Here is a 24,173-nt window from a genome sequence, read left to right as displayed (position 1 = left end):
AAAATCTTTGCCACAAGAACCTAGTCAGTAGTTTTGCCTCCATCGAAACGCGGCCGCCGTGACCCAGGAACTCCGGCTCCTTCTCTGGCGTTTCTCCTGGTTTAAAATTTGTGTATCTTCTGAATCTCGCGCCAAATTTCTACGGTGACCAAAGCTATAACTTTAACGAGTAATCTATTAAAAATTACTAGATCAGTCTTTTTCTTCTTTGCTTGCGTGTTTGCTTTTTTATTCTGGCTTAATTTCACTCTTTTTTTTTACAGGTGGCGCAAAGAAGTCTCCCAGAGTTGATTTGGAAAAGAGTCTTATTTGTCCATTTGCAAACTAAATGCATTATTCTATTCAGTGGCCATTGCCGCCGCTAGGCTAGCCCCCTACCGCCGCTGTGTGAGGCGGCCAGCACGTCAAAGCAGTCATGGAGTCAGCACCGCGTTTGCCGATGCTTTCTTGTGAATTGAAAAATAGCCCATCAAATGCAGAATTTGGTCCAGCCTTGAAGAAGGTAAGCTTGGCGCTTTCTTTAGTTGCATTTGGACTGGCGACACTTGTGGCTAGTGCTCTGTTTACTCCCCGGACAACTCTGGTAAACAGTGCACCCGATTGCGCTTTCTTGCGACTTGTCATGATCTCAACATCACGGGACTCACCCTGAGCGTCTCGTGCGTGTTTGTTATATATGACTACACTTATGCCTTTGTAGATAAGAATGTTTGAAATGTTCGGCTGCCTGAGAAGGTAGAGTCAGCAGGTCTGAACCCGGGAAGAACTACACAGAAGCAACTCGAGCATTTCTTCCCATGGGCCTGTTTTTTGGCGGCCAGCTTTCTGAGCGCTGGATGGCAGCCTCTCGTTGCAAAAATTGGCTTTGCAATTTTGACAGCTGAAGCCAAGCTTGTCTATCTTGCCCTGATCGCTTTGTATGAGCGCTCAGTGATAAACAATGCTTCACTGCCCGCTACTACAAGTTTTCCTGTTTCGTTCTCGCAAGATGATACTTGAGCATTCTTGCACGTTGATAATATATGTTCGATTTGAACTCTAATTAGATGGTTAAACTGGCTGACTACCTGAGAGGCTTGCTGGCTGGTGCCATGGTTAAGCTGATGTGCCTCCCAGTGCAAAAATGATTCCTGATCATTTTTGTAACCTTCGCCTTGTCACTGTACCCTCTCAGCACTGCCCTGCGCTGGAACATCGAGTTTCTGTACTGCTATGTCCCATGAGAAGATAAATAATCCTATCCAGTGTCTTTTTATCTACAGAAATCTTCAGAACTTTTGTTCTAAGTGTGCTTATTGTCATGCTATCAGGAGGAATTGTCACTCTTCTTAGCATAGTGTGACCCGCCCTTATGTTTCAAACTTAGTCACAAAGATCTGTACCTTCAACCATATATACTATGGGCATTTAAGCATATAACAACTGTGTTTGTTACAATGGAGTAATAATTTAATTCCATGAATGGTACTCTACTCACTGCATTCTGACTTTGCACCTAAATTTTTAGCTTAGTTTTAGCATTTGTATTTCGGAAGAATGACAAAGCAAGTGTATGCCTTCAATGTTACAATTTGCATTTCTTCTTGGGCCTGTTTCATTTCCGGTTATTTTTCAAATACCATGGGCATGCATGGCACACGTTAGTTTTCCCCCATTTTTAAAATTGTTCTGTACCATGATGAAAGCGTAATCTTTTCTTTAAAGAGCAATAAGAATAACACTGGCGCTGTAGTATATATTTTTGGTGGTTCTTATATGTCTTTAGATGCTAAGCAGGGAATTGAAAACTACCGGAATTGTTATTCAAACCTTGGGAGTCACATTAATTTTGCGAGGCATTCTACACTTTGAATGGGTATTTCTGCTTATAGAATAGAAGGTTTTGAAGGCTGCAAAAAGCGACATGGGGGCCTTGCCCAGAATTTACTGCTAGTCCTACAGTTTCTGCGCCTTTTAAATATCCACTGTATGTTCCCAGGGCCTGTATTCTGGAAGTGTCCACTTAGTGGACATGTCCAAATGGGCGTGGCTTGAACTTGGCATGTTCTGTTACTCCAAAAAATTGCAAACACTGCCGCCGCAGATGTTTTGAATCGCGTTAGTTGTGTAAAAGCTCCCACTGCCTTAGATCTAACACAGCTTTTTGTTTCTGCTTTCGAATGCTTTGGTATGAACTGTAAGTATTTATCCCACAAACTTTATTATATTGACTTTTGCACTACAATTATATATGTAATAGCAAGTTTAGATGAAGATAGTTTAGATGATGTAACAGGAAAGAAGGGTCACCTGCCACTACATAGCCATAACGTTTGTATTTGGTTCTGCAACCAGTCGGCGTGGACCAAAGTGGACGCTGCCAGAACATGGGCACTGGTCTCAGCACTGCCGAGGCATACTGATGTTCACAAGAGAACACGTCCTTTTCTGGGAATGAAAATTTCGAGGGAACATTTGTTATGTTGTGTTAAATATCTTCTGTTTGTGTAGAACCACGTGACTTGTGCATCAAATCAAGCAAGTAATCCAGCTGTCCAGGCATTTTTGGTTATCACAGTGCTTGTTTTTACTGTGTTAGCAGTTTAGTCCTCTTTCTACAAGAAAGCCGTGGTGTGTGTTTGGGTAGGGGTGGTGGTGGTGGTGGGGGGGGTCTGGGTGTTTCCCACTCTATACAAAGGGTGTGGCCATAAAATCCGATACAATTAAACAGGGATTTTTGTCATTGCTTTTATCATACTTTATGCCATGTAAAGTTTTAAAAACGGAATTTAGTGAAATTACACTTCCCTGATAACACGAGATGACTGAATGTTCATACCATGACAGCCAAGCAAAGCTGAAAATGCGCAGCGCCGAGTTGTGCCAGTGTAGGGGACGGCAGTCGCCATCGTAAGCCGTATCATGAGGAAACATCGCCTCATGCAGCTTCACATTTCTTTGGGCCGAGTGTGAGTAGCGTGGGGACCAAAATGGGTCAGGGCACCTTCCGGGACACCTTCTGGGGCACCTTCTGGGCTCAGAAGGTGTCTCCTCCAGAGCACCCTCTGGTGGGCGTACCTCCGTGCGTCATCATCACCAGCCTGACTATGCCTGCTTCAGGACAAAGGCCTCTCCCATATCTCTGCAATTAACCCTGTCCTGTGCCAGCTGCAGCCACCCTATCCTTGCAAACTTCTTAATTTCATCCACCGACCTAAGTTTCTGCCACCCCCTGCTACGCTTCCCTTCCCTTGGAATCCAGTCCGTCGCTCTTAAGGACCATCGGTTATCTGGCCTTCGCATTACATGCCCTGCCCAAGCCCATTTCTTCCTGTTGATTTTGACTATGATGTCATTAACCTGCATTTGATCCCTGACCCACTCTGCCCTCTTCCTGTCTCTTAACATTACACCTATCATTTTTCTTTCTATAGCTTGCTTCCTTAACTTAAGTTGAATCCTTTTTGTAAGCCCATATTTCTGCCCCGTAGGTGAGTACTGGTGAGATATAGCTGTTATATACTTTTCTCTTGAGGGATATTGGTGAACTGCCATTCATGATCTGAGAGAACGTGCCATATGCACTCCACCCCAGTCTTATTCCTCTAGTTATTTCGATCTCATGATTTGGATCTGCGGTCACTACCTGCCCTAAGGACACTCCAGCACCTCGCTACCAATTGTAAACTGCTGTTCCCTTCCCAGACTAGCTGCCGTGATGGCTCATTGGTTATGGTACTTGGCTGCTGACCCGAAAGACGCGGGTTCGATCCTGGCCGCAGTGATTGAATTTCGATGGAGGCGAAATTCTGGAGGCTCGTGTACTGTGCGATGTCAGTGCACGTTAAAGAACCCCAGGTGGTCAAAATTTCTGGAGCCCTTCACTACGGCGTCCCTCATAGCCCAAGTTGCTTTGGGACGTTAAACCCCCATAAACCATGAAACCTTCCCAGACTGTTCAGTATTATTTTGGTTTTCTGCATAATAATTTTAGACCCACAGTACTGCTGTGCCTATCTAACTCATTGATCGTGTTTGCAGTTCGTCTCCTGAGTGACTTAGCAGGGCAGTGTCATCAGCGAATTGCAGATTACTTAGATATCCTCCATTAACTCTTATCCTCAACTGTTCGCTATCCAGGCCTCTGAATACCTACCTCCTATGAATAGGCAGTAAATAGCATTGACAATATGGTGTCTCCATGTCTGACACCCTTACTTGTTGGAATTTTACTGCTGACTTTGTGGAGGACTATGGTAGCTGTGCATCTGCTATAGATATCTTCCAGCACCTCCCACCTATGAGCCTCCATGCCACCACCCACTTCATCCTTCAGAAGGCCTCCACCAATCTGAAGCCCATGCAATGGTGGAATGAAAAAGCAGCGGTGAAATCAGAATCAAGGACACAATGAGAAGGCGGTGGATGTAAAAACGAAATGTGCAACCAATACTGCTAACGGAGATTTGTCGCATCACATCATATGATCACCTGCGTGTTCTTCTGTTGCTTCTTTTAGGGCACTAGCACTAAGACCCGCGCTCACTGATTTCGCCACACTCTGGCGATGCGGGTTGCTTGGGAAGGGCAACTTGGGTTTCGCAAGCCCCACCAGTGGCAGCACCTGCCATCGCAGGGCAGTGGCGCATCACTTAAAGGCACAATGAAATGGTGCATACTTACAGCCCTTAGTTTTCGGGCAAAACCAGGTTTTGCCCGATTCTTGCACACCGAACACATTTATTAGAAATCAGGTTAAACCTGATTTCTGCCCGAAAATGCCCTTGTGGAGAACACAAAAGGCCAAGGGAATGAGTTGCTCATTAATATATATGGATATATGAAACGACATAGAGAACATATGTTTTCCTGAACAAAACTGAAGACACCACTTGAAAATTAGCGGACATCCTTTACAATTATTTCAGAGGAGTGGTCATTCAACTGGAAGTCTTAAACTTAACTCTTTTAGCACTTTTTATTCATGTCGTGGCCTAATTCGAGGATATGTTCGAAAATTAACTTATAGAAGTGAGAGGCTAAAGCATGGGTATTGACCAGGCATTTATTTGGCATCATGTATTAAGCACTATCCATGCTAACGACACCCTGCTCCTGGCCTCTAGCCTGATCAAAATAACCTCTGTGATGTTTAATGACTGTTTTGGCAGTGTACAAGACAGCGTGCCCCGCATGCACACGAACTACTGCCAGAGATTGATAGTTTACACAACGAAATAATTATAATAGATGAGAAAAAATATAATTTGGTGAACAATTTTTTCTGCGCAACCTGTCATTTCCATGTTTATGAAATATTGAGTAAAAAATAGGGCATTTTATGTAGTGCACAAGAATGAATGCTTGTTGTAAATTGACTTTTATTGCAAAAAAAGGACCCAAAAAAACCCAAATTGTGGAAATTTTCATTGGGTAACCTGATTTGTACCTGAACTTGTACTAAAAAAATATCACCCGATTTCTACCCCCCCCCCCCCCCCCCCCCCTTCGAGTCCTGGAAAAAATCCATGAAGAGCTTTTAAATTTGGCTCGAATATACTCACAAAAGACAGCCTCTACAGATCTGCTGCACTAGAATATGGCCATCAAAGTCATTTTGGGTACCTTTAACTGCTACACCACTACGCTAGTGGTGTTATGAGGACTCCCATTGATCTGTGAATGTAAAGTAGAAAATGACCAATTGCGCATATTTGGGCATTAATCCGTTAATGCCGTTGCGTCATACCCTTAAGGTAGAGTGTCCTGTCCTTCTCCGGCGCTAGGGCGCCTTAGGGCTAACACCAAGGCCCCTACTCATTGATTTCACCAATCTTTGTCTGAAGCCTGCTTGACCTGGAAAAACCGAGCCTCTACTCGAAACCGAAATGAAAACTGAAGTGCAAGCGCACCTCATTTGTATTCGGCCTAACCACGTGAAATCGTCTGTCATTTTTTTAGTTTTATTTGTCTTGTTATTTTACATTCACGAAGACATTGATAAGACAGTGCATAGTGCAAATCATAGCTGACTTGACTTTTTTTTTAGGTGTGTTTAACTTGCATTTAACATCAATTTATTGCTATTTCAGTACATTGCAGAGCATTACCTTGAAGACCCTGATTCATACAACAATGAGATCAGAGAACTGGAAGCCCTGCGCATGGTGAGGCTGTTTGACTTGCGTATGTGTGGTGCGTGCATATGTGTGTGTGTGTGTGTCTGCATGTGTGTGCGTACATGCACCCTGGCATTAACTCTTGAGAGAACTTTTCTTGGGCCCCGCCGCGGTGGCTCAGTGGTTATGGTGCTCGGCTGCTGACCCGAAAGACGCGGGTTCGATCCCGGCCGCGGCGGTCGAATTTCTTTGGAGTAGAAATTCTGGAGGCCCATGTACTGTGCGATGTCAGTGCACATTAAAGAACCCCAGGTGGTCGAAATTTCCGGAGCCCTTCACTACGGCGTCCCTCATAGCCTGAGTTGCTTTGGGACGTTAAACCCCCATAAACCAAACCAATAAACCAAACCAGAACTTTTCTTGGCAATGAAGCCAAACCTGAAGAGCCGAATCATGCCCTCTCTTCTTACACAGTGGAATATAGTCCGGTTTCAGTTAATAGTTTCCCCTTAAAACAAAGTATGTTGGTAATACTCATTTTAATGCGAGAGCATTATATGGCTCTGTCGCGGCAGCAAAAAGTGTCGGCAATTTTGTCCACAGGATTATGTCTGTTCTCTAAAGATAAATGTGTGAAAGTGTGGTTGTGACAGGTAGTGTGTGATATAATGTTGGGGAAAAATTTGGTTGATGACGTGTAATTAGTTAATTAATTAAACCTGAAAAAATACACTTAGACGTCAAAATAGCCATGGACGTCTAAGTACATGGACGTCAGAGCAACCACGGATGTTGATATAGTATGTGGACGTTTCGGTTTTGCATTGTCCCTGTGTGGGTTGCCGCAGTGATCTCAAAGTTTTTTAAGGTTTTTAAGGCATATTTTTAAAATAACTAACTGCACATATTCAACCTTGGAGAGTCGTGGCAAAAACAGTTACTTTGTTTACAAGGAATTGTTTAAGTATGTATGGTTGCAGGAAGCGTCCGTAGATGGCACCAGCTGCACTAGCAATGGAGTGAAGCAACTGTGCAGATAGCAACGTGCGAGGCAGCCATCCTGTGGCCGAACTATTGGCAGAGTGACACAGTTATAGATGTACCATTCCTGTAGCTTTCTCTTTACTACCAAAAAGAGTTGTTGCCCAGTGTAGACCTTTTCATTGGGTGAGAAGGATGTCAAAACGCCTCCTGTCTAGGCTGGTGCAGACTGGCACCGCTGTTGGTTCCACCGTGCTAGTGCCACCGTGTTAGTGCCAAGTGTTCACAACAGCCCAGTAATCGATTTGGCGATGCCAGGGAGCTCTTAATGGAAAGGTATATGGAGGGGTGCAGTTGAGGGAAGCACAGATAGGCTGCGAACCATGGCATGAGGACAGAGGAGGTGACGCATAAAGGGAGGTGGGGGGGGGGGGACTTGCCGGATTACTGCACCGGGTATCGCTCACCCTTGTGATGCCTCTGCGTGTGTGTGTTTGTTTTGCTTTTTTCCCCTTGTTGCATCTTATAAGATTGTTTTTTGCCTCCTTTCAGGCTGCCTGCAAGGTATCCAGAGATTTCACGGGCTGCAGTGTGCTCAAGCGGTACTACTCACAACTGCTGTGCCTCCAGAGCAGATTTCCCATGACTGATGAAGGAGCAGCTTGTGTTCCATTCATGTGGTGCGCCTCTTTTATTGACTGTTATAAGGAAGGCTCAGTTACTGCTTGCTACAAGTAGGACAGAATGAGTGTCAAAGTGAGCGTACACGGCAGGTATATTCATTTCCGAGGGCACTCTCTACTGAGTACAGCCCTCATGAACACATTTTGCACATTTGTTTGTGAAGCCTAGTTTTCATTGCTGTTATTTGATTGATTCTGACATGTGGCTGTTGCAGTTAAAATTCACTTAAGATGTAGTGCACTGTCCTGTAGTGCAGTTGGTTGGCAGTGGTTGTGTAAACGTGCAGGCGGGATTAGCTTTTCAGTGGCCTGTCGGCAATTGCTCTGCCTGAGTCACTGATTTAAGTGGCTGCATCTCTGTCACGGTTCCGTAACACCAGTGTCCTCTAAAAGCTTCATTGATTGTGACACTAATCACCGCTCATATCGAAAGCCCGCAAGTGCGAAAGACGTCATCGAAGTCACAACTTTGATTTTTGAAAATGCGTATACACTAGTGTGACAATCATTATTATTTATTCTCCCATTGGTAGCAGTTATGCACACGGAGTGTCACTGGACACTAGTGGTTAGCAGCCATCATTTTAGTGAATGATGTCTTGCAAGCTGTAGAATGTGACTGAAGCTAACCATGCAGGACTGACATCTATTCTGGAATGGTATTCAATATCATGGATATCAAGTATGAGCAAGCCAGCATTCTCTATAATATTGGCGCTTTGCATTCCAAGCTTGGGGCCCTTGAGAACCGGAGCAGCTCTGAGGTACTGTCTTCTTCTCGGTGACTTTCTTTCTATGGTGTATTACGTCTGACTTGTGGCTTCCATTTACTAGTCTTTGGTTCATTGTTTCCAGGGGATGAAGATAGCCTGCACGCATTTTCAGTGTGCTGCTTGGGCCTTGAGTCAAGTGAAAGACCTCTTCCCACAGCCCAAGGGCAGTGACATGTCCCATGATCTCCTGCTCTTCTTTGTGAACATTTTTCTGGTGGGTAATGCTCTGATAATGTTCAAAGCTGCTCGTCAGATTCTTGCATGCGTAAAAGGTTTAGTCCTAAACATAAAAAAATTCAGCTTAGGGGTAGATTTGTTGTTTGGCTAGGTGCTTTGGATTTTATTACTGACAGTGTAATATTTACTTTGTTTAGGTTTTGTAAAGTGCACTGCCAAAATGAGCTTCTTTACTTTTCGATTCATTGATAGCTGTGCATTGGCATCTGTGTGCAGCCGAGCAAGGTGATTTGCCTGATGCAAATGCTGTGTCATAAGTAGACCTATTAGTAGTGTAGGTCCATTCATTTCTCTGGTCCTATGTCTTGTTATCACTGGTTTCTTCATTTGTCATACCAGTATGCTCACATAATTGCCGCATTTGAAGGAATATGTCCTAGGGATGTCAGTTAAGGGGTCGTTTACTTATGACCCCAAAAGTGCTTTGGCATGCTGTTCCAAACAAGCTTCTACTTAGCTACATGGTGTAATGTAAGCTTGCACCAAGGGTTAACTGTACAGAAAACTCTTGCATTTTTAATGCAGTAGCGAGCGTTAAGGAGTTTGTGTCTCAGAAAAGCCGGAATCGGTGGCATTGGGATACGAAAATCCTGTTTTGTTGATAGTGTCATTACATCACAGTCACATGGCCTTGGGTGGGAATTTGCAAACAACTCGTAACGCTCATGTGAAACGCAATGCCATGTGTCTAATAAAAGTGAGTAAAACATGACATGTAATGCAAATTAAAGATTGCCGCATGTCTCGTATGGTTTAACCTTATAAAGTAGTTCATGTGGCTTAAAGAAAAATTTTGAAGAATTTTAGGCAGGATTCCACGACCCTTCAATTGTGAGCCAGACACGCTACTGTCTGGACCATGCAAGCCACACTTGTGTGGCTTGGCAACAAGCGGGAGTGTATGTCATGTCATCCTTCACGTTAAGTGGTATCTTACGGGTGTATTTTAATGAGCATGTGTATAATTAGAGAGGACCACGGACCACTACTGCATCATATGCTTAAGGCAAAGCTTAAATGCCCCTCTAATTTTTGTCAAATACATGCCATGAGATCCATGTGGATTAGTGTGTATTCTAGCTCTTGTATGATTTTCTTCAGGGTCCTGAATGTGTGGAATATTCTGCACAGTGCACGGTATTTTTGACCTTGTACAGCGCACTTGTGCGATACCTGTGTTCGACATTGTAAAATATTCAAATGGATGCTGCGAATATGTGATTTTAATTTTCGCATGCAAATTTTTCACATTGTGCTGTGAGGTGGCATCTCTTTACGGAAACTGAAATTAATTCTGCCTCTTTATGTTATGCAATATCCCTCTGGTACAACATTGTACTTGACTGTTAGTGCCATAAAAGCTTGTTTCTCTATTTTTACCTCATCAGGGCCAAGCACAAGAATGCATTCTGGAGAAGTCTATGTTGGACCGGCGCAAGTCTTCCATCACAGCGAAAGTGGCTGCTCAAGTTGTTGAATACTTTCGTGCAGCTGTGTCGCTTCTGCTTGCGGGCTCATCAAGTTCCGATTCTGGCTCCATACAAGAGATAGTTGGCTCCAAATTGACTAAGGTATGTTTGAATTTTAACTGGCGTAACTTGTGATGCAGTGTGTTAAATTATGCTCAGACTGCACAGTCTTGGTGCTAAAGGCACTGGAATGGTTGGGGAGGGTTGGCCTTAGTAGGGTGTTCTTCTTCGGTGTCCACTTCTCTTTACTGCACCATGTAACCTTGTAGGCCTAGACAGCACTTCGTGTGTGTTAGGTGTGTCCTTTTCATTCATAAATAGAGTTTTAGGTGGTATCTTGGATCTAGTATCTCCTGTATCTTGCCATAACTTTGCTTAGTTTTCAAACCTTGTTTCAGTCTGTAGCTTCTGAAATGGAGAAATTTTTCCATTTTGCTGTAACGTTTTCTTGGTAGCATTTGACCTTCTGTCTGTCTTATAGTTATGCTGTTTGGCTGAGCACCAGTGTTATGCATCTCTTCAGGGCAAGTGTCATACATGGCATGAAAAAAGATGCCCAGGCTTAGCTTGGTTAAGCCAAGAATGCGTTGCATATTGCGCGGTCTTTTTGTGCGAGGTATTGCTTGGCGGCACTCGATTTTCTCAGCAGCTTTTCCTCCGTGACGTATGTATGGATGGATGGATGGATAGGAGCACCCCCTTTGAAACGGGGCGGTGGCAACCGCCACCATGCTCAGCCGTCTTTTTTTTTTCTTTTTTTTTCCTTTTTTCGTTTGTTTTTTGTTTTTTGTTTTTTCCAAGTGGTTTGGTGACGTCACGTCACCAAACCGCGTGACGTCACGTCACCAAACCGCGTGACGTCACGTCACGTGGTTTGGTGGCTGCCCGGCCGCGCCCAAGGGCTGAACTGAGTGATTGCAATATGGTACGCATAAAAGAAAGCTAAACCAATGGGATGTTACATAACAGTCGGCTCAATTTTCAGCTATGGAAGAAGATCCTGGACTTCAAAATGGCCTACTACCTTAGTGTGTCATGCCTGCACATGGGTAACCAAGCTGAAGAGGCTCAGAAAATGGGCGAGCGTCAGGCATGGTATCAACTTGCTGTGGAGCATCTGAATGAGGCAACCTCCATTGCCAAGGTAAGCTTGTGGCCATCTGATTGACTAGTGCTTGTTTTTTTTTTAATGGTTACCTTTAACTTTGGCCATTCACTTTGCACAGGGCTTGGAAGAAGAGAATCTCAGCGAAACACTTTCATTTGCAATGGATGTCATTGGCGGAAAGTAAGGATTTTTCATTTGCCATAGCTGGTAATATTTGCAGTCTACCGTGGTGTTTGAAGTGTCGAGAAGTGAAAATTGAAAATGTTTGAAATTGATCTATATTTATTCCTAATTAAGCCATCATTTTGAAAACTTTCACAATTTGATATTTGAAGTACTTATTTTTTTAGCTTTCTCATGAGGCAGAAAGAAGGAAAAAGTCAACTGCCGCCTCTCTTCAGTGAACACTGTTTACTGCACCAGGTTTAAAGCTGCCAAGAAGGAGAATGAGTTTGTGTACCATGAAAAAGTGCCCCCTGTGGAGTCTTTGCCGGAAGTGAAAGGAGCCAACCTGGTCAAAGGCATCTCATTCAGCCCTACTGATCCAGAAATCAGCGGCCCTGACATCTTTGCTCGTCTGGTTCCAATAGAAGCGCATGAGGCTTCCTCTATTTACAGGTGACTTTACTTTGCTCTAAAATGTTTGTGCACCTTGACAGGATGCAGCCCTCTCATACATTTAGAAGCTGACAAGCGAAGTAGTTGATTCAGTTTGTTTCCATGGGATGAACAAGATTAGGCTTAGTGAGGGATATACTTTGTAACTTACTGATGCCTCCCACAGTTCTAGTGCAGCAGCAGTGTTGAAATTAGTAGTGACCCCAGCTACTTGCTCAGTTGTGTTACCCTCATACTGGCAGCACAAGAGGCAGGCTTGGAGTACGTCCCTGCATTGCTGCATGACGGAACAGTTGTGTTTGCTTGATGGTGTAGCTCAAACATAGCGTGATAGGTGTGTCTTGTGCTAACAGGCCATCTATGTTGTTTAGCTATGAGGCAAATAATGAAATGGCTCTGAGTGGGGCGTTTGTGTTTAACACTTGGTTTATTTCTCTCACAGTGAAGAAAAGGCACGACTACTGCGTTCAGTTACCAGTCGTGTGGAAAAGAAGAACGAAGAGCTGGAGTAAGTGGAAGGAATCACATCACTAGTCTTTTGATATATATAGCAAGACCCTTGGTGGTTTGCTGTAGCCATTTACTGTTTGCAGCCCCCTAGTGCTGTCATTTGTCAATAATTAATGTGTGCTGTGTACATTGTCCTATCGGCAAAGTTAACAAATAATAAGCTGCAGTCTGCCCACGTCCTTTAAATATTTGTCACTCTCAGTATGAAGCGTGCTTGTACAGGGGTGGTCGACATTTCAATGAACATGGGTGCTCAGGTCTTTCGCATGCACCATGTCATTGAGATGCTCCCGCATCATCTGTTCTAATACCGCATCACCTGCTGTGTGTTCACTCTTGATATCAGTGAAGACCTCTTGGATATTGAAATATATTATTGCAGCAGCATCGAAAAGCGTTCACTTGCATGTTCGTGTTCATAATAGCAGTGATTGCCCGTGTAGATTAGGCTGTGGGGCAGGACTCTTATTCTTATTTATTTTTTTAATTTCCCAAACCTAAAGTATATATATTAGGCTAACCTGTTGTGCATCAGTGGTGCAGGCAGGGGCTCATTATGTTTTCAATCTTTCTTGGTAGCTCCAAACTACTCGGTGTATATTAGGCTGATTGCCAGTTGATATAAAATCAGTGGTACAGACCCTGTCAACATTTTGGCATCAGTCGGAGGTTGCACTTCAACTAGCTTGCGCTGGTATGTCAGCATCATGCCTGCATGTCACATAACTACATCTGTGTCACAGCTTTGGCGTCAGTAGTTCTTCACTTCGCTGGTTGTAACTGTTGTCTTACCATGAATGCTTGACTTCCAGAGCCTTCCTGTCATCGCTGAACCTGGATAAGAGCATGCTGGTGATGGATGCACAGGCAGTGCCACAAGAGGTGGTCCAGTGCTGTGCCAGGCTGAGTGTGTGCCCCACAGCCGTCAGTGACCTGGTTCTCACAATCCAAGGTGAAGTTTTGCGCAATGCTGCCTCCACTGCACCTGGCACTCGGAAGGCCTTGTTTTATTTTACAAACAGCCTTAGTCATGTAACGTGCAGTTAGTTTTCTTTGGAAAATCATTCCTACCCCAAAAGAAAACTGGGCTCTGCATGTTTTGCAGTGTGATTAAAATGGAACTGTAACATACTTGGAATAGAAGAATTTGCATTCAGTACTTCAATTTTTTTTTTTTTTTTCTCAAGGATGGTTGTCAGAATGTGCCCAAGAATTATAGGTTCCTTAATATTGCTCTACATAGACATTTCTTTTAGCGACGTTATGCCTGGCCATTCTTGATAATATTCTTCCTAACCCTTTGTACAGCAGTGCAACCGGACATGTGTCCCACTTGCTTCAGGTGCTGGAAAAAAGAAAGTGGTGTATCTTGGTGGCATATTTTTGCATGCTGAATACTACGAACTATCAAACAAGTCACTCAGTGAATTTTTATCTTTCGCTAGGAGGCCTCCTTGGTGTTATGAGTGTTTTACAAGCATGGGTGTACAGCTTGACGAGGTATTTGGTGGGAAGAACAAAATTTGAAAAATTGTTGTGCTTTTGAGCCTTTCTCATTAGTCAACTACCTCATAATACTTCTTGAGGTAATTTTCAATTCTACGCATCACATTTGAGATCTTTTTACGAAGTCTTTGGTACTACTGTATATGCCTTTTTTCTGCAAAACCAGTTGTTGAAATGGCTTGAACCTTACATAGTAAATCAATTCGTAGAGACATTCCGACTGCAACTTTACCATTTGTATGCATGTGGGATATGCACACAGCTTGTGCATATCCTTTAAAGGTGCACTGAAGAGAAATCTGAACTCGTCTTTTTGCCGCGGGAACTCGATCTACACGTTCTGAGCATTCTTAGAAACTTCGATTTATTGCCCTGTGTGGCTGATTTTCCTAATTAAATCGAATTAACGTCCGGCTCCCGCCTTTTTTTTTTAATTCTCCATCGTACGGTGGGCGGAGTCGACCAATGCGTGGAGTGCCTTGCAGCCAGCTCCGTGGAGGCTTTGCTTTCGCTTAATTTGTTTTGTAGGTTTCCGTGAATAAATAGTTTCATTCGCAGATAATATAGCCGCAAAATAAGCCCGCAGAAATAAAAATATGCGCGGACTATTTGCTTCTACGGATTACTACGTATTGCTCCGCCGATGGCAGAGCAGCAAGCCGCCGCGGGACTGGCTGAAAGGCACTCCACGCGTTGGTCGACTCCGCCCACCGTACGAGGGAGAATTAAAAAAAAAAAAGGCGGGAGCCGGACGTTAATTCGATTTAATTAGGAAAATCAGCCACACAGGGCAATAAATCGAAGGTTCTAAGAATGCTCAGAACGTGCAGATTGAGTTCCCGCGGCAAAAAGACGAGTTCAGATTCCTCTTCAGTGCACCTTAAGGGGGAACACTGGTCTTTGAGACCAAAAAATGGCCAAAAAATCGATTTTTAAAAATGACATTTGTGGAACCTACAGCTATTATTTTCCAACTGTAAATATTTTCCTTCAAGAAATCAACATTTTGACCATAATACGAAATTCAGATCATCGTGTGGGTTGAACTTATGCAGTTGCAGACAATTTAATGTCGTGAAAATTTTGGACACATGGGTGCCTTAGTATGTCGATATCTCAAAATCTAGGACAGATAGAGATGTCTGTTTGCTAAGAAAAGCTAAAGGCACAGTGTGTGCAATAATTGAAGCAGATTTTTTCAATTGCACTTCATAAATTTGTAATTTCACAAAGTTTATCGATGCATTACATTCACACCTTGAACTTTGATATTCCAAGTGCTGTAAAATTACTAATGAGGGTAGGATGGAAAAATGGTTTTGATTATTGCACTCTTCACTCACTGTAATATGTATCCATGGATTAAAAATGATTTTTTTTTGAGCAGTTTTTTTTGTACTGAGGTACTAATGAATGACTAATTAAATATAATTATCTTGGGAACTGACTAATTTATGAGAAAGGTAATTTCATTGTTGAAATCAGTATAAAAAACTGAGCAAGGTGGTACAGTTTCATTAGGATTGAACTAAAAATAAGGAAAATAGATCTAAGACCAGTGTCCCCACTTAAAGGGACTATGAAACAAATTAATTGAGATTACATAAAGATAGGCAATCCATCACTCGTCACCCCAGCGAAAGAATTTTCGAGCTAGCATGAATAACAACGAAGTTATAGACGATTAAAAATCACGCTCCTCCTCTCCCCCCTCAACTCATACACGCGGAGCACCAAGAAAAAAATAAAGAAAACAGCTCCAGGACTGGGCTCCGCCCATGAATACGTCATTCGCTGACGTTCGGTTTACGACTTCCGGTTGTCACACTCCCGAGGAGCAGCGTGCGTCGGCAGCGTCTCTCCGGTCTCGGCGCTTTCTTTGCTCCCGAACTCCCGGCAGAAAGAGGCGGCAGAGGTAAATTGAAAACATATGCGTGAAGGCAATGCCCTGGCCCGCGCTTGCCCGAGGGGGTCGCGCGGCGCCTCGAGCAGACAATTTTCACCGCTACCGGAAGTGTGCCCGTGACGTCGTAGCTGCCGCGGCTCGAGCGAATGACAGCGTGTGGTGGCCTACCGACGTCATGGGACTAGTGACGTCTGTATTCCCGGTTTTGGTTTCAAAATCGCTCCCTACGAAGACACCAAACGGCCCGCGAATTTTAAAAAACGCGATTTTTAAAAAGCCATAATAAATTGCCGGCTCAGTTCCGAAGACTCATACTTGGTGTCAGTGCTTCTGAGCATAACTTCTAACATTTACAAGCGGCTTTTAATTCTTTTCATGGTCCCTCTAAGAACGTCCATACAAAATTTCATAGTGACGCTACTTTGACAGGTGAAGTAATGTCCTGCACAAGCAGTGAGTGAGGTTGCCTGGGAGAAAGAGTGAAACAGGATGACGGAGAGGCAGCGAGGTTAACCAGGCGATGCCCAGCAGGCTACCATACACGTGGGGAGGGGAACAAAGGGGAACAAAAGAGCGGCAACGAAATTAGTTTTTCAAGTGTCCATCGACCACTATGACAAGGGGACAGAGGGCGCACACTTAGCTTAAAGTTTATAGACAGGACCGAGGACGAGAGTCCAAGCGTCGGAGAGTAGCAGCCAGGAAGGCACGCTCTTACTCAAAACGAGGGCAGTCACAGAGTACCGTATAAACACTTGTAAGGGCCGCACTTTTTTTTCCAGATTCGAGGGTTATATCGTGGTCGACCACCGCCAGACCTTTGTTACATGGAGTTCACAAGTACATGCATTTCAATGGGGGCAACGTGGGGTAATGGAGAAACTTCGTAATATCGAAGAATTCGTTACGTAGAGGTTCATTACATACAGGTTAACTGTGCTAGGGCTTTTACTACCTGCTGGCCAAGATGTTATCCAGGTGAGCCAAGGATTGTGTGCTGAGCCAAAAGAGCTGAGGCTGGCTTGTTGGTGCGTTAGTGACAGCTGACTGTGCTAATAGTACGGGATCCTTTCAGGACTAGTACCATATTTGCATTCACCAAAAAGTTTAAATGCTCGCCACTCCTCCTTGCCATTTCAGATTGTAACAGCTTTCCTTCAGAGGTAGCTATGATTTCTGATCACTCGCCTTTTGCTGATGCCTGGGATACATTGCTGTATAAACAGTAGTTTTATCACTGTGATGGTGTATCCTATACAGTAGAAACCCGCTTTAATTAGCTCTCATATAATAACACCATCAGTTTAATTTAAGTGAGACAGTAATGCCAACCAGGTTTGAGATAACACGGCATTTTGGAACCTGCTCTATTCCGTCATCAGGTGTGACTCTGGGCAATTTTCGGCTTGGCTTTTTAAGCGCTTGTATAGTCAACCGCCTGTCACCATACCAGAAGGCCTGTAGCTGGTGTCCAAAGCTGAGCAACGTTTTCTAAGCACGCGCATACACGAGTGCAACTCATTCTACACTGAAAAGAGTTGAAACTGTTCTTTGACCGATGCCAACTGCAACATAGGATACCTGAACTCTTGCCGTGTATAAAAACCTTTGCCAGAGACGCCGTAGCGGCTGAGGCCGGCAAGCACTGTGCCTTGCAAGAAAAGAAACTTACTACCATGCTCAAGCAGCAGCATAAGCAACCAAATCCACCAAGCACCAGCTTCATAAAGAACCTCTCATCTTGTCATCTTGTGAACTAACCCTTATGAATCCTCGGTCCTTGCAAAAGGGCATGGGTTCAACCTGCATGCTACCCCCCCCCCCCCCCCCCCCCCCCCCTCCAAAAATAGCTACTGCTGTTGAGGACGGTATCCAGTGCCTGGAGCCACACATTAGAGCAGTCCATTTGAAAGCAATTGGTGTCATCACCAAGGTACCCTAAAAACTTCCGAGTAACCTGTCCCACAAGAAGGAAAAGCTCTCCCTGGACTCTGAGATGACGCCACCATCATTAATCTCCCAGCTGACAAAGGCAGCTCTACTGGAGTAATGAACCACTGCAACTACGAGGACAAGGCTTTGGCGCTGCTAAGCAGTGGGGCATATCAGTAGCTTGCCAAGGATCTGCCCTCGCGGACACAAACGAATCCCAGCAAAACCCTTGCAGAGATATTCAGTTCTGCACCCAGATTTCAAAAGGCTGTGCCTCTACCTCATTTCCTTAAATGGTTAAATGGTTCAGCTCCAATCTTCTACGGCCTAAGGGTTGTAAGAGTGGCAGCTGTGATACTCTTATGCATAACTATACTCGTATAGTTACCTTAATGCATGCTACTGATTATTTCTGCCCGTTTTGTTATTGAGCTTTTACCTAAAGTACCCATGCCTCTCATGCTTCACTGCTGCACTGTGAATGCTGCACTGCTGCATTTGGGTCACTGTGATACAAATGTTTAGCAGGATACGTTTTTGCACCCAGGAAATGCACTTCACATGGAGTGCAGGTGGCATACATTGCATGCTTGCTCAATGTTCTCAGGTGTCAGATTTGGTAATTTGTAAGCTGCCATCTGTGTAGATATGAGCTTTCGAAGCATTTCAGCCTGTGGAAATCACACTGGCTTTCAAAAAGTGCATAGATGCCTCATGCTCCCTCGCTGTTCTTCCTACCGAACTTGCAGACGCAAAAAAAAAAAAAAATTCCGCATATATAGAGCTCCTTAACAGATATATTTCATCACTAGTGAAATAGTCTGCTGTAAACAGTTACTGTTTTGTCACTTTGTACGGTAAAGGGTGTGAAGAATGTTAGCATGCATGAACATAAAAACTTGGGGAAACGCAAAAAACTGACCAAGTATCCTGACGGTTTTGCTGAATCCAATTTGAGAACCAAGTACTAGGGTTCATTGAGAGAGTTGAGGGGCAATGACAGGGGACCCTCTTCTCTTGAGGTCTTTCTTAATCTCAAGAGTGCATTTGAACAATGTTGGACTTGTTGGTTGTCACATGTGTACAATGCTCTTCAAGAAAAGGCCAAATTTATGCATTCTTTTAGCAGTATAGCTGTGTTGTCGTCACATAGGTGTTATATACGAGTTATTTGGGGGATTGGGGGGGACTGCTCAGTATCACGGAGTCTTTTCGCTTGCAGACTAGTGCAGGGAGGTAGAGGGCACGACTGTTTTAATCCAGACAGTTCTTAAAGGTGCAGTGAAGAGGAATCTGAACTCGTCTTCTTGTCGCGGGAACTCAATCTACACGCTCCGAGCATTCTTAGAAACTTTGAGTTATTGCACTGTGTGGCCGATTTCCCTAATTAAATCGAATTAACGTCCGGCTCCTGCCTTTTTTTTTTTTTTAATTCTCCCCGTACGGTGGGCGGAGTCGACCAACGCGTGGAGTGCCTTTCACCCAGTCCCGTGGCGGCTTGCCGCTCTGCCATCGGCGGAGTAATGTGTAGTAATCCGTAGAAGCAAATAGTCTGCGCGTATTTTTTATTTCTGCAGGCTTATTTTGCGGCTATATTATCTGCGAATGAAACTATTTATTCACGGAAACTATAAATGCGTTTAAGGGACGCACTTTTTTTTCCAGATTTGAGGGCCAAGTTTCGAGGTGCAACCCATACACGCGATGTGTGAGGAAAAAAAAAAAAATTGAGTAAAGATGCCAGTCAGGGAATGAGTGGCATTTATTCTACATTCAGTCGTTACTCACGGAGGCTTCCAACTCCGAGCTGGTGCTGTGCTCTGGTGCACACTCATCCCACAACAAGTCGCACAGCATGTCTGCTGGCTACGCATAGCCGTTGTTCCGCACTTCCATGATACAGCAGAGCAGCTCTTCTTCCAGTTCGGGAAACTTGCCTCGGAAAGCACACTTTTTGCAGCTTGTGTTCCTCAATGCATCCTTTCTGGTTGCATCGTCGTCAGACACACTTCTTGGCCACGTCGAATTTCCTGCCCACCGCACGCTTGCCGTGTTCAGAGCAAACTCCCAGCTGTGTAGGCATTAAGGTGCTTTCCCATCATGCTAAAATTGCAACGCTCGGCGGCAGCACGCGATAGCCACAACTACGGTGAACTCACACGCTACCACAACTCCCGTGCCTTTGACAGCTACAAAAAGCTGGAGCTGGTGATACCGATGCCAATATGGATAGCGGGAGCTCGTACCGAAGGAAAAGGTTGACGACGACGATGAGCCACGGCCTCAGGCGCCGTCCGTGGGTGGTACCTGGAAGCTCCCGTGCGCGTGCACGGCCTCCGCGATCATGTGCACCTTTGCTCGCAGCCAGAGCTGATCACGGAGGCCACGGCGCATGCATTTAGAAGGCTATTCCCGCGTGGGTCGGGGAAAGTTTGGGTGCGCACTTACACGGATCTTTTTTTTTTTAATATTTCCTTCGGGAAAACAGTGCGTGACCCGTACACGGGTGCGGCCTTTACGCACGTTTATATGATTGGTTGCTTTGAAAGATTGCCTTGTGTTAGTTTCAGCATTCATAAGAAATGATCTGCTTCACTCATGGGCCAGAGGCCACTGATTGATAGAAGCAATGCATTTTAAGCAGTATTCACATGGGTAAACCCAGGCATGAAGCGGTGCATGGGGTGTTGTCCAAATAATGCCTCCCCATGGCACCTCCTCCCCCCCATGCCACACGTACCCAGTAGCTGAGAGGGACATCATATTTACCATGCGAATCTCTGACCAAAGGAAGGGGATGCCACCACGGGCGCCCCGCAGAACACGGGCAGCAAACATGCAGACGTGAAAAAAAATGCCACAAGCCCCACCTGTAAAAAAAAAAAAAAACACAGGAAGGGGGGATCATTTGTGCCAGTTAGAGCAAGACTGGAAGCTGCGTCACCGCACATGCTCTCGAAGGGCGACGTGTGCACAGTCGTCCTTGCTTAGGGAGGGATTTCATCGCCCGTGTGAATAGTTGTTTAGTAGTTGTGCTGCATTGCTGTTCAGAGCTTTCTGCCTTTTTCCATAGCCGATGTAAGATGCGCGACTCTCTTCACACTGGCACATGCCCTAGTTATTTGAATGAATGCCTGACATCCACAGATTTCTTAAAAGTTGCCAAATCATTTCTTTAGCAGCCTAATGTTTTGCACTATAGTTTGTTACAGGCTGCTCTGTCATGTTTATGATGGAGCAACACTTATTAATTGCATTTTTTATGCTGAGGCAGTTCACTTTATTCTTGGCCATGCTGGCTGCAACCTCAGTGAGGACAAGTGTCGTGTACGGATGCTTTCCTGCACCTTAGCTTCACCTAGATCATTTTTTGGCATGGTCTTTTTGCTATACACCATAGGCTGCTAGTCTAGAGTGCCTTTCAAAGCTGTATTAGCCTACCAGCTGCTGCCCCTTTTGATATCCTTGGTGTCTTGGAGCTCCCTGCCTTGAGTATTCTGCTAGGTGCCTTAAGGGGGGACCCTGGTCTTGAAAAGAAAATTTTATTAATCTAGATATAGTAATGAAATTTTCAGGCCACCTGTATTTTTGTGTGCCGATTTTAGATATGTCATTTAATTTCGTGTAAAACAATTCCTTGAGCACTTGTGCAATTTTTATGCAAGTATTTGGGGAGAAGTTTTGAAGAAAATTTGCTGCAGGAAACTCACTGAAATGCATGCCATTGGGTTCTCTTGACACCAAGGAATGCAATAAGGGTTAAATTATAATCCTGGTTATCATAGAACTTGAGTTATAGGGTACTGAAGCTGCCACTTGAGAAACAGGAATACACACTTTTCTTCTAATTTCTGAAGTGACAACTTCAAAACTCTATAACTCAAGTTCTATGATAGCCAGGATGATAATTTTACCCTTATTGCATTCCTTGGTGTCAAGAGAACCCAGTGGCATGCATTTCAGTGAGTTTCCTGCAGCAAATTTTATGCAAAACTTTTCCCAAAATACTTGCATAAAAATTGCACAAGTGCTCAAGGAATTGTTTTACACGAAATTAAATGACATAGCTAGAATTAGCGCACAAAAATACATGTGGCCTGAAAATTTCATAACTGTGACTTCATTAATAAAAATTTTTTTTTCAAGACAATGGTCCCCCCTTAAGTTTGATCGCAGTTGATAAAATGTTTCCATGACTAATTTGCTGCAGGCCTGAAGGAGCTTTACCACAGTGTGGACAAGGACCTAGCACAAGTGGAGCAGTTGTTGAAGGAGGAACGGGAAAAGGAAGCGGCACATGGCACAGCATTGGGAAAGCGGGCACCCTCGAACCTGGTGACAGAGCTAGCGGCTGAATTGGCCAAGTACCAAGAGGTGCACCAGCGCACAGCCGACTCCAACAGTGCCCTGCAGAAGAGCCTGGCTGCGCACTCGGGAAACCTGAAGCTGCTCTCCAGTCCATTGGAGGAGGTGGACAAGGCCCTGCCCTCCGTGTCGCTGCTGGATGGTCAGGATGCTTGCACTTTTACGGCAATTTTTGTTTGACTGGCTGCACTTGGGTTTCTTTACATGGGAGTATTTGTGAGGTCATAGCTGTGGTTTAGGTCCTGTGCTTTATGAGAGAAGGAATGGCACCTAGGCATGAGCACTTGCCATGTTGCATTTTTATTTACGCCTGTTTTTAGAGCGCAGCTCTTAAGCACCCATTCGTGGGTTGAGGCACGTCACCGCCTTTGGAGTAACCAAGCCAAACCATAAGTAAATAAATCAATAAAAATAAACATTGCCGCGACTGGGATTTGAACCTGTGGCGCCGCGACCAGATCAGCTTCACTGACCACTGCATAAGAGCACTAGGCTATCGCCACAGCCAATCATGTCTCATGTTCAATTAAAACACACTCTCACGCTGTATTGCACATCATCGTCTTCTTCAACTTACACTGCTATCGGACTAATATACAGATTCTCATGCGCTGTGCATTGCACATAGTTGTCTTTGTACATGGTCAACGTAGCCTTTTTCCCTGAATATACGAAGTATTCTTTCCCAGTATCATCGGGAGCGGTCAACATGTAAACCCTGCAAACTGCTTCTAGCATTTACTCTACGTGTAAGCCAGTTTACCAACTTCCACATCTTATTATGATTATGTTGAGAATGGCATGTATGGCCTTTTACACAACAACTAAGCAACCACTTTGTTTTGCATTTACATGAGCACTTCTAGAATCCTTTGTAGTTGCGCAGACAACATGGCCTCATGTTCAGCTTGTGCTGAGAGCCAATCATAGTGCCAGCATTGATTGGCTCTCAGCACAACTCTCCAGGCTTGTGCAATTTTCATTTCAGTATGAGGTCAGGAATGACTGCTAAAGTAAAAGTGGTTGCCCGCTGTCACTGTGCAAAAAACAACGCCACGCATTTCAGCACAGTGATACATGGCTTGGCCCCTTCAATTGTAGCCACACTAGTATTTCTATTTTGGCTTTTGTAATGGACCGAAAAACATGAAAGAGAGAAATCAGTATTGCGGCATGGTCACTCTTCTGTGAAATGCAGAACTGCTGTAGTTACAGTTGATATTACACATTCCAGATTATTGGGAACGTCATAATTTTCTCACATATTTGGATTCCTATTTGACAGCAGTATGCTAAAATATGGTTAAATTTTGAATGCATGCATAATTCAGACACACACTGCTTATATCAGGGAATAGATAAGTATCTTTTGCAATAACAGTTGAATGGGGAGACAGCAAGGAGGCATGTTTAGATCATAGTGACAACTACTGTTCATGGATTAATGAAAAGGCTGCAGAATAAAGGCAATTAAATACATGTAAAAAAACTGCAGTGTGCTAGTTAGAATAACTAATGACTTCACCGGTACCTCATCTTAGCTATTTGAGAAATCAGTGTGAATTTCCCGGTCGCAATTGCAAACGATTGAGTAATGTACTGCTAACCTAGCTTGTTCTAGTTCGCGCCCTTAGTCCCGGGAATTCGCGATACAATTCACACCGTTGTTCTGAAATAGTTATTGCATACTTGGGGATAGCATAACTTTCAATAGGGGCATTCTTCAGATATTAGGGTGCAAAAATCCCAGACCGTTGTGAGAACGGTTGCATATCTATGGGCGGTTCCTAGATGAGGCTAGCCGACTAGCGATCAAACGAAAAGCTATATTCATGATAGCTTTGTGATGCCTTTTTTCACTTTCTGGGATAGAAATAGTGCAAATGTTTATCGTCTCCCACGACGGTGTTTCAGATAAAGCTCGCCTGCGGTGTTGCAAAGTTTGTTGTGAATTCGTTTATGGATGTCAGGGTTGGCCGTGCCGAGA

The 24,173-nt window shown here is 44.2% G+C and overlaps 1 protein-coding gene across 1 annotated transcript in view; it reads left to right on the top strand.

The window, feature by feature from the left end:
* Positions 1-342: 342 nt before the first annotated feature.
* Positions 343-24,173, top strand: part of LOC149349579 (tyrosine-protein phosphatase non-receptor type 23-like) — a 47,632-nt gene continuing 23,801 nt past the window's right edge. Inside the window, exons 1-12 of the mRNA XM_089578594.1 lie at positions 343-502; positions 6,072-6,146; positions 7,632-7,759; positions 8,400-8,526; positions 8,618-8,749; positions 10,161-10,343; positions 11,227-11,385; positions 11,468-11,529; positions 11,773-11,967; positions 12,410-12,475; positions 13,290-13,429; positions 22,032-22,328. Of these exons, the coding sequence (XP_089434720.1) occupies positions 416-502; positions 6,072-6,146; positions 7,632-7,759; positions 8,400-8,526; positions 8,618-8,749; positions 10,161-10,343; positions 11,227-11,385; positions 11,468-11,529; positions 11,773-11,967; positions 12,410-12,475; positions 13,290-13,429; positions 22,032-22,328 (1,651 nt within the window). The 5' untranslated portion in view covers positions 343-415. The remainder of the gene's footprint in view (positions 503-6,071; positions 6,147-7,631; positions 7,760-8,399; positions 8,527-8,617; positions 8,750-10,160; positions 10,344-11,226; positions 11,386-11,467; positions 11,530-11,772; positions 11,968-12,409; positions 12,476-13,289; positions 13,430-22,031; positions 22,329-24,173) is intronic.

The sequence above is a fragment of the Amblyomma mixtum genome, chromosome 3 (genome assembly GCF_055824585.1).
Source record: "Amblyomma mixtum isolate Tamu chromosome 3, ASM5582458v1, whole genome shotgun sequence".
In the NCBI taxonomy this organism is placed as follows: Eukaryota; Metazoa; Arthropoda; class Arachnida; order Ixodida; family Ixodidae; genus Amblyomma; species Amblyomma mixtum.
The sequence above is the reverse complement of the archived record's forward strand: the minus strand, read 5'-3'. Positions and strand labels throughout refer to the sequence as shown.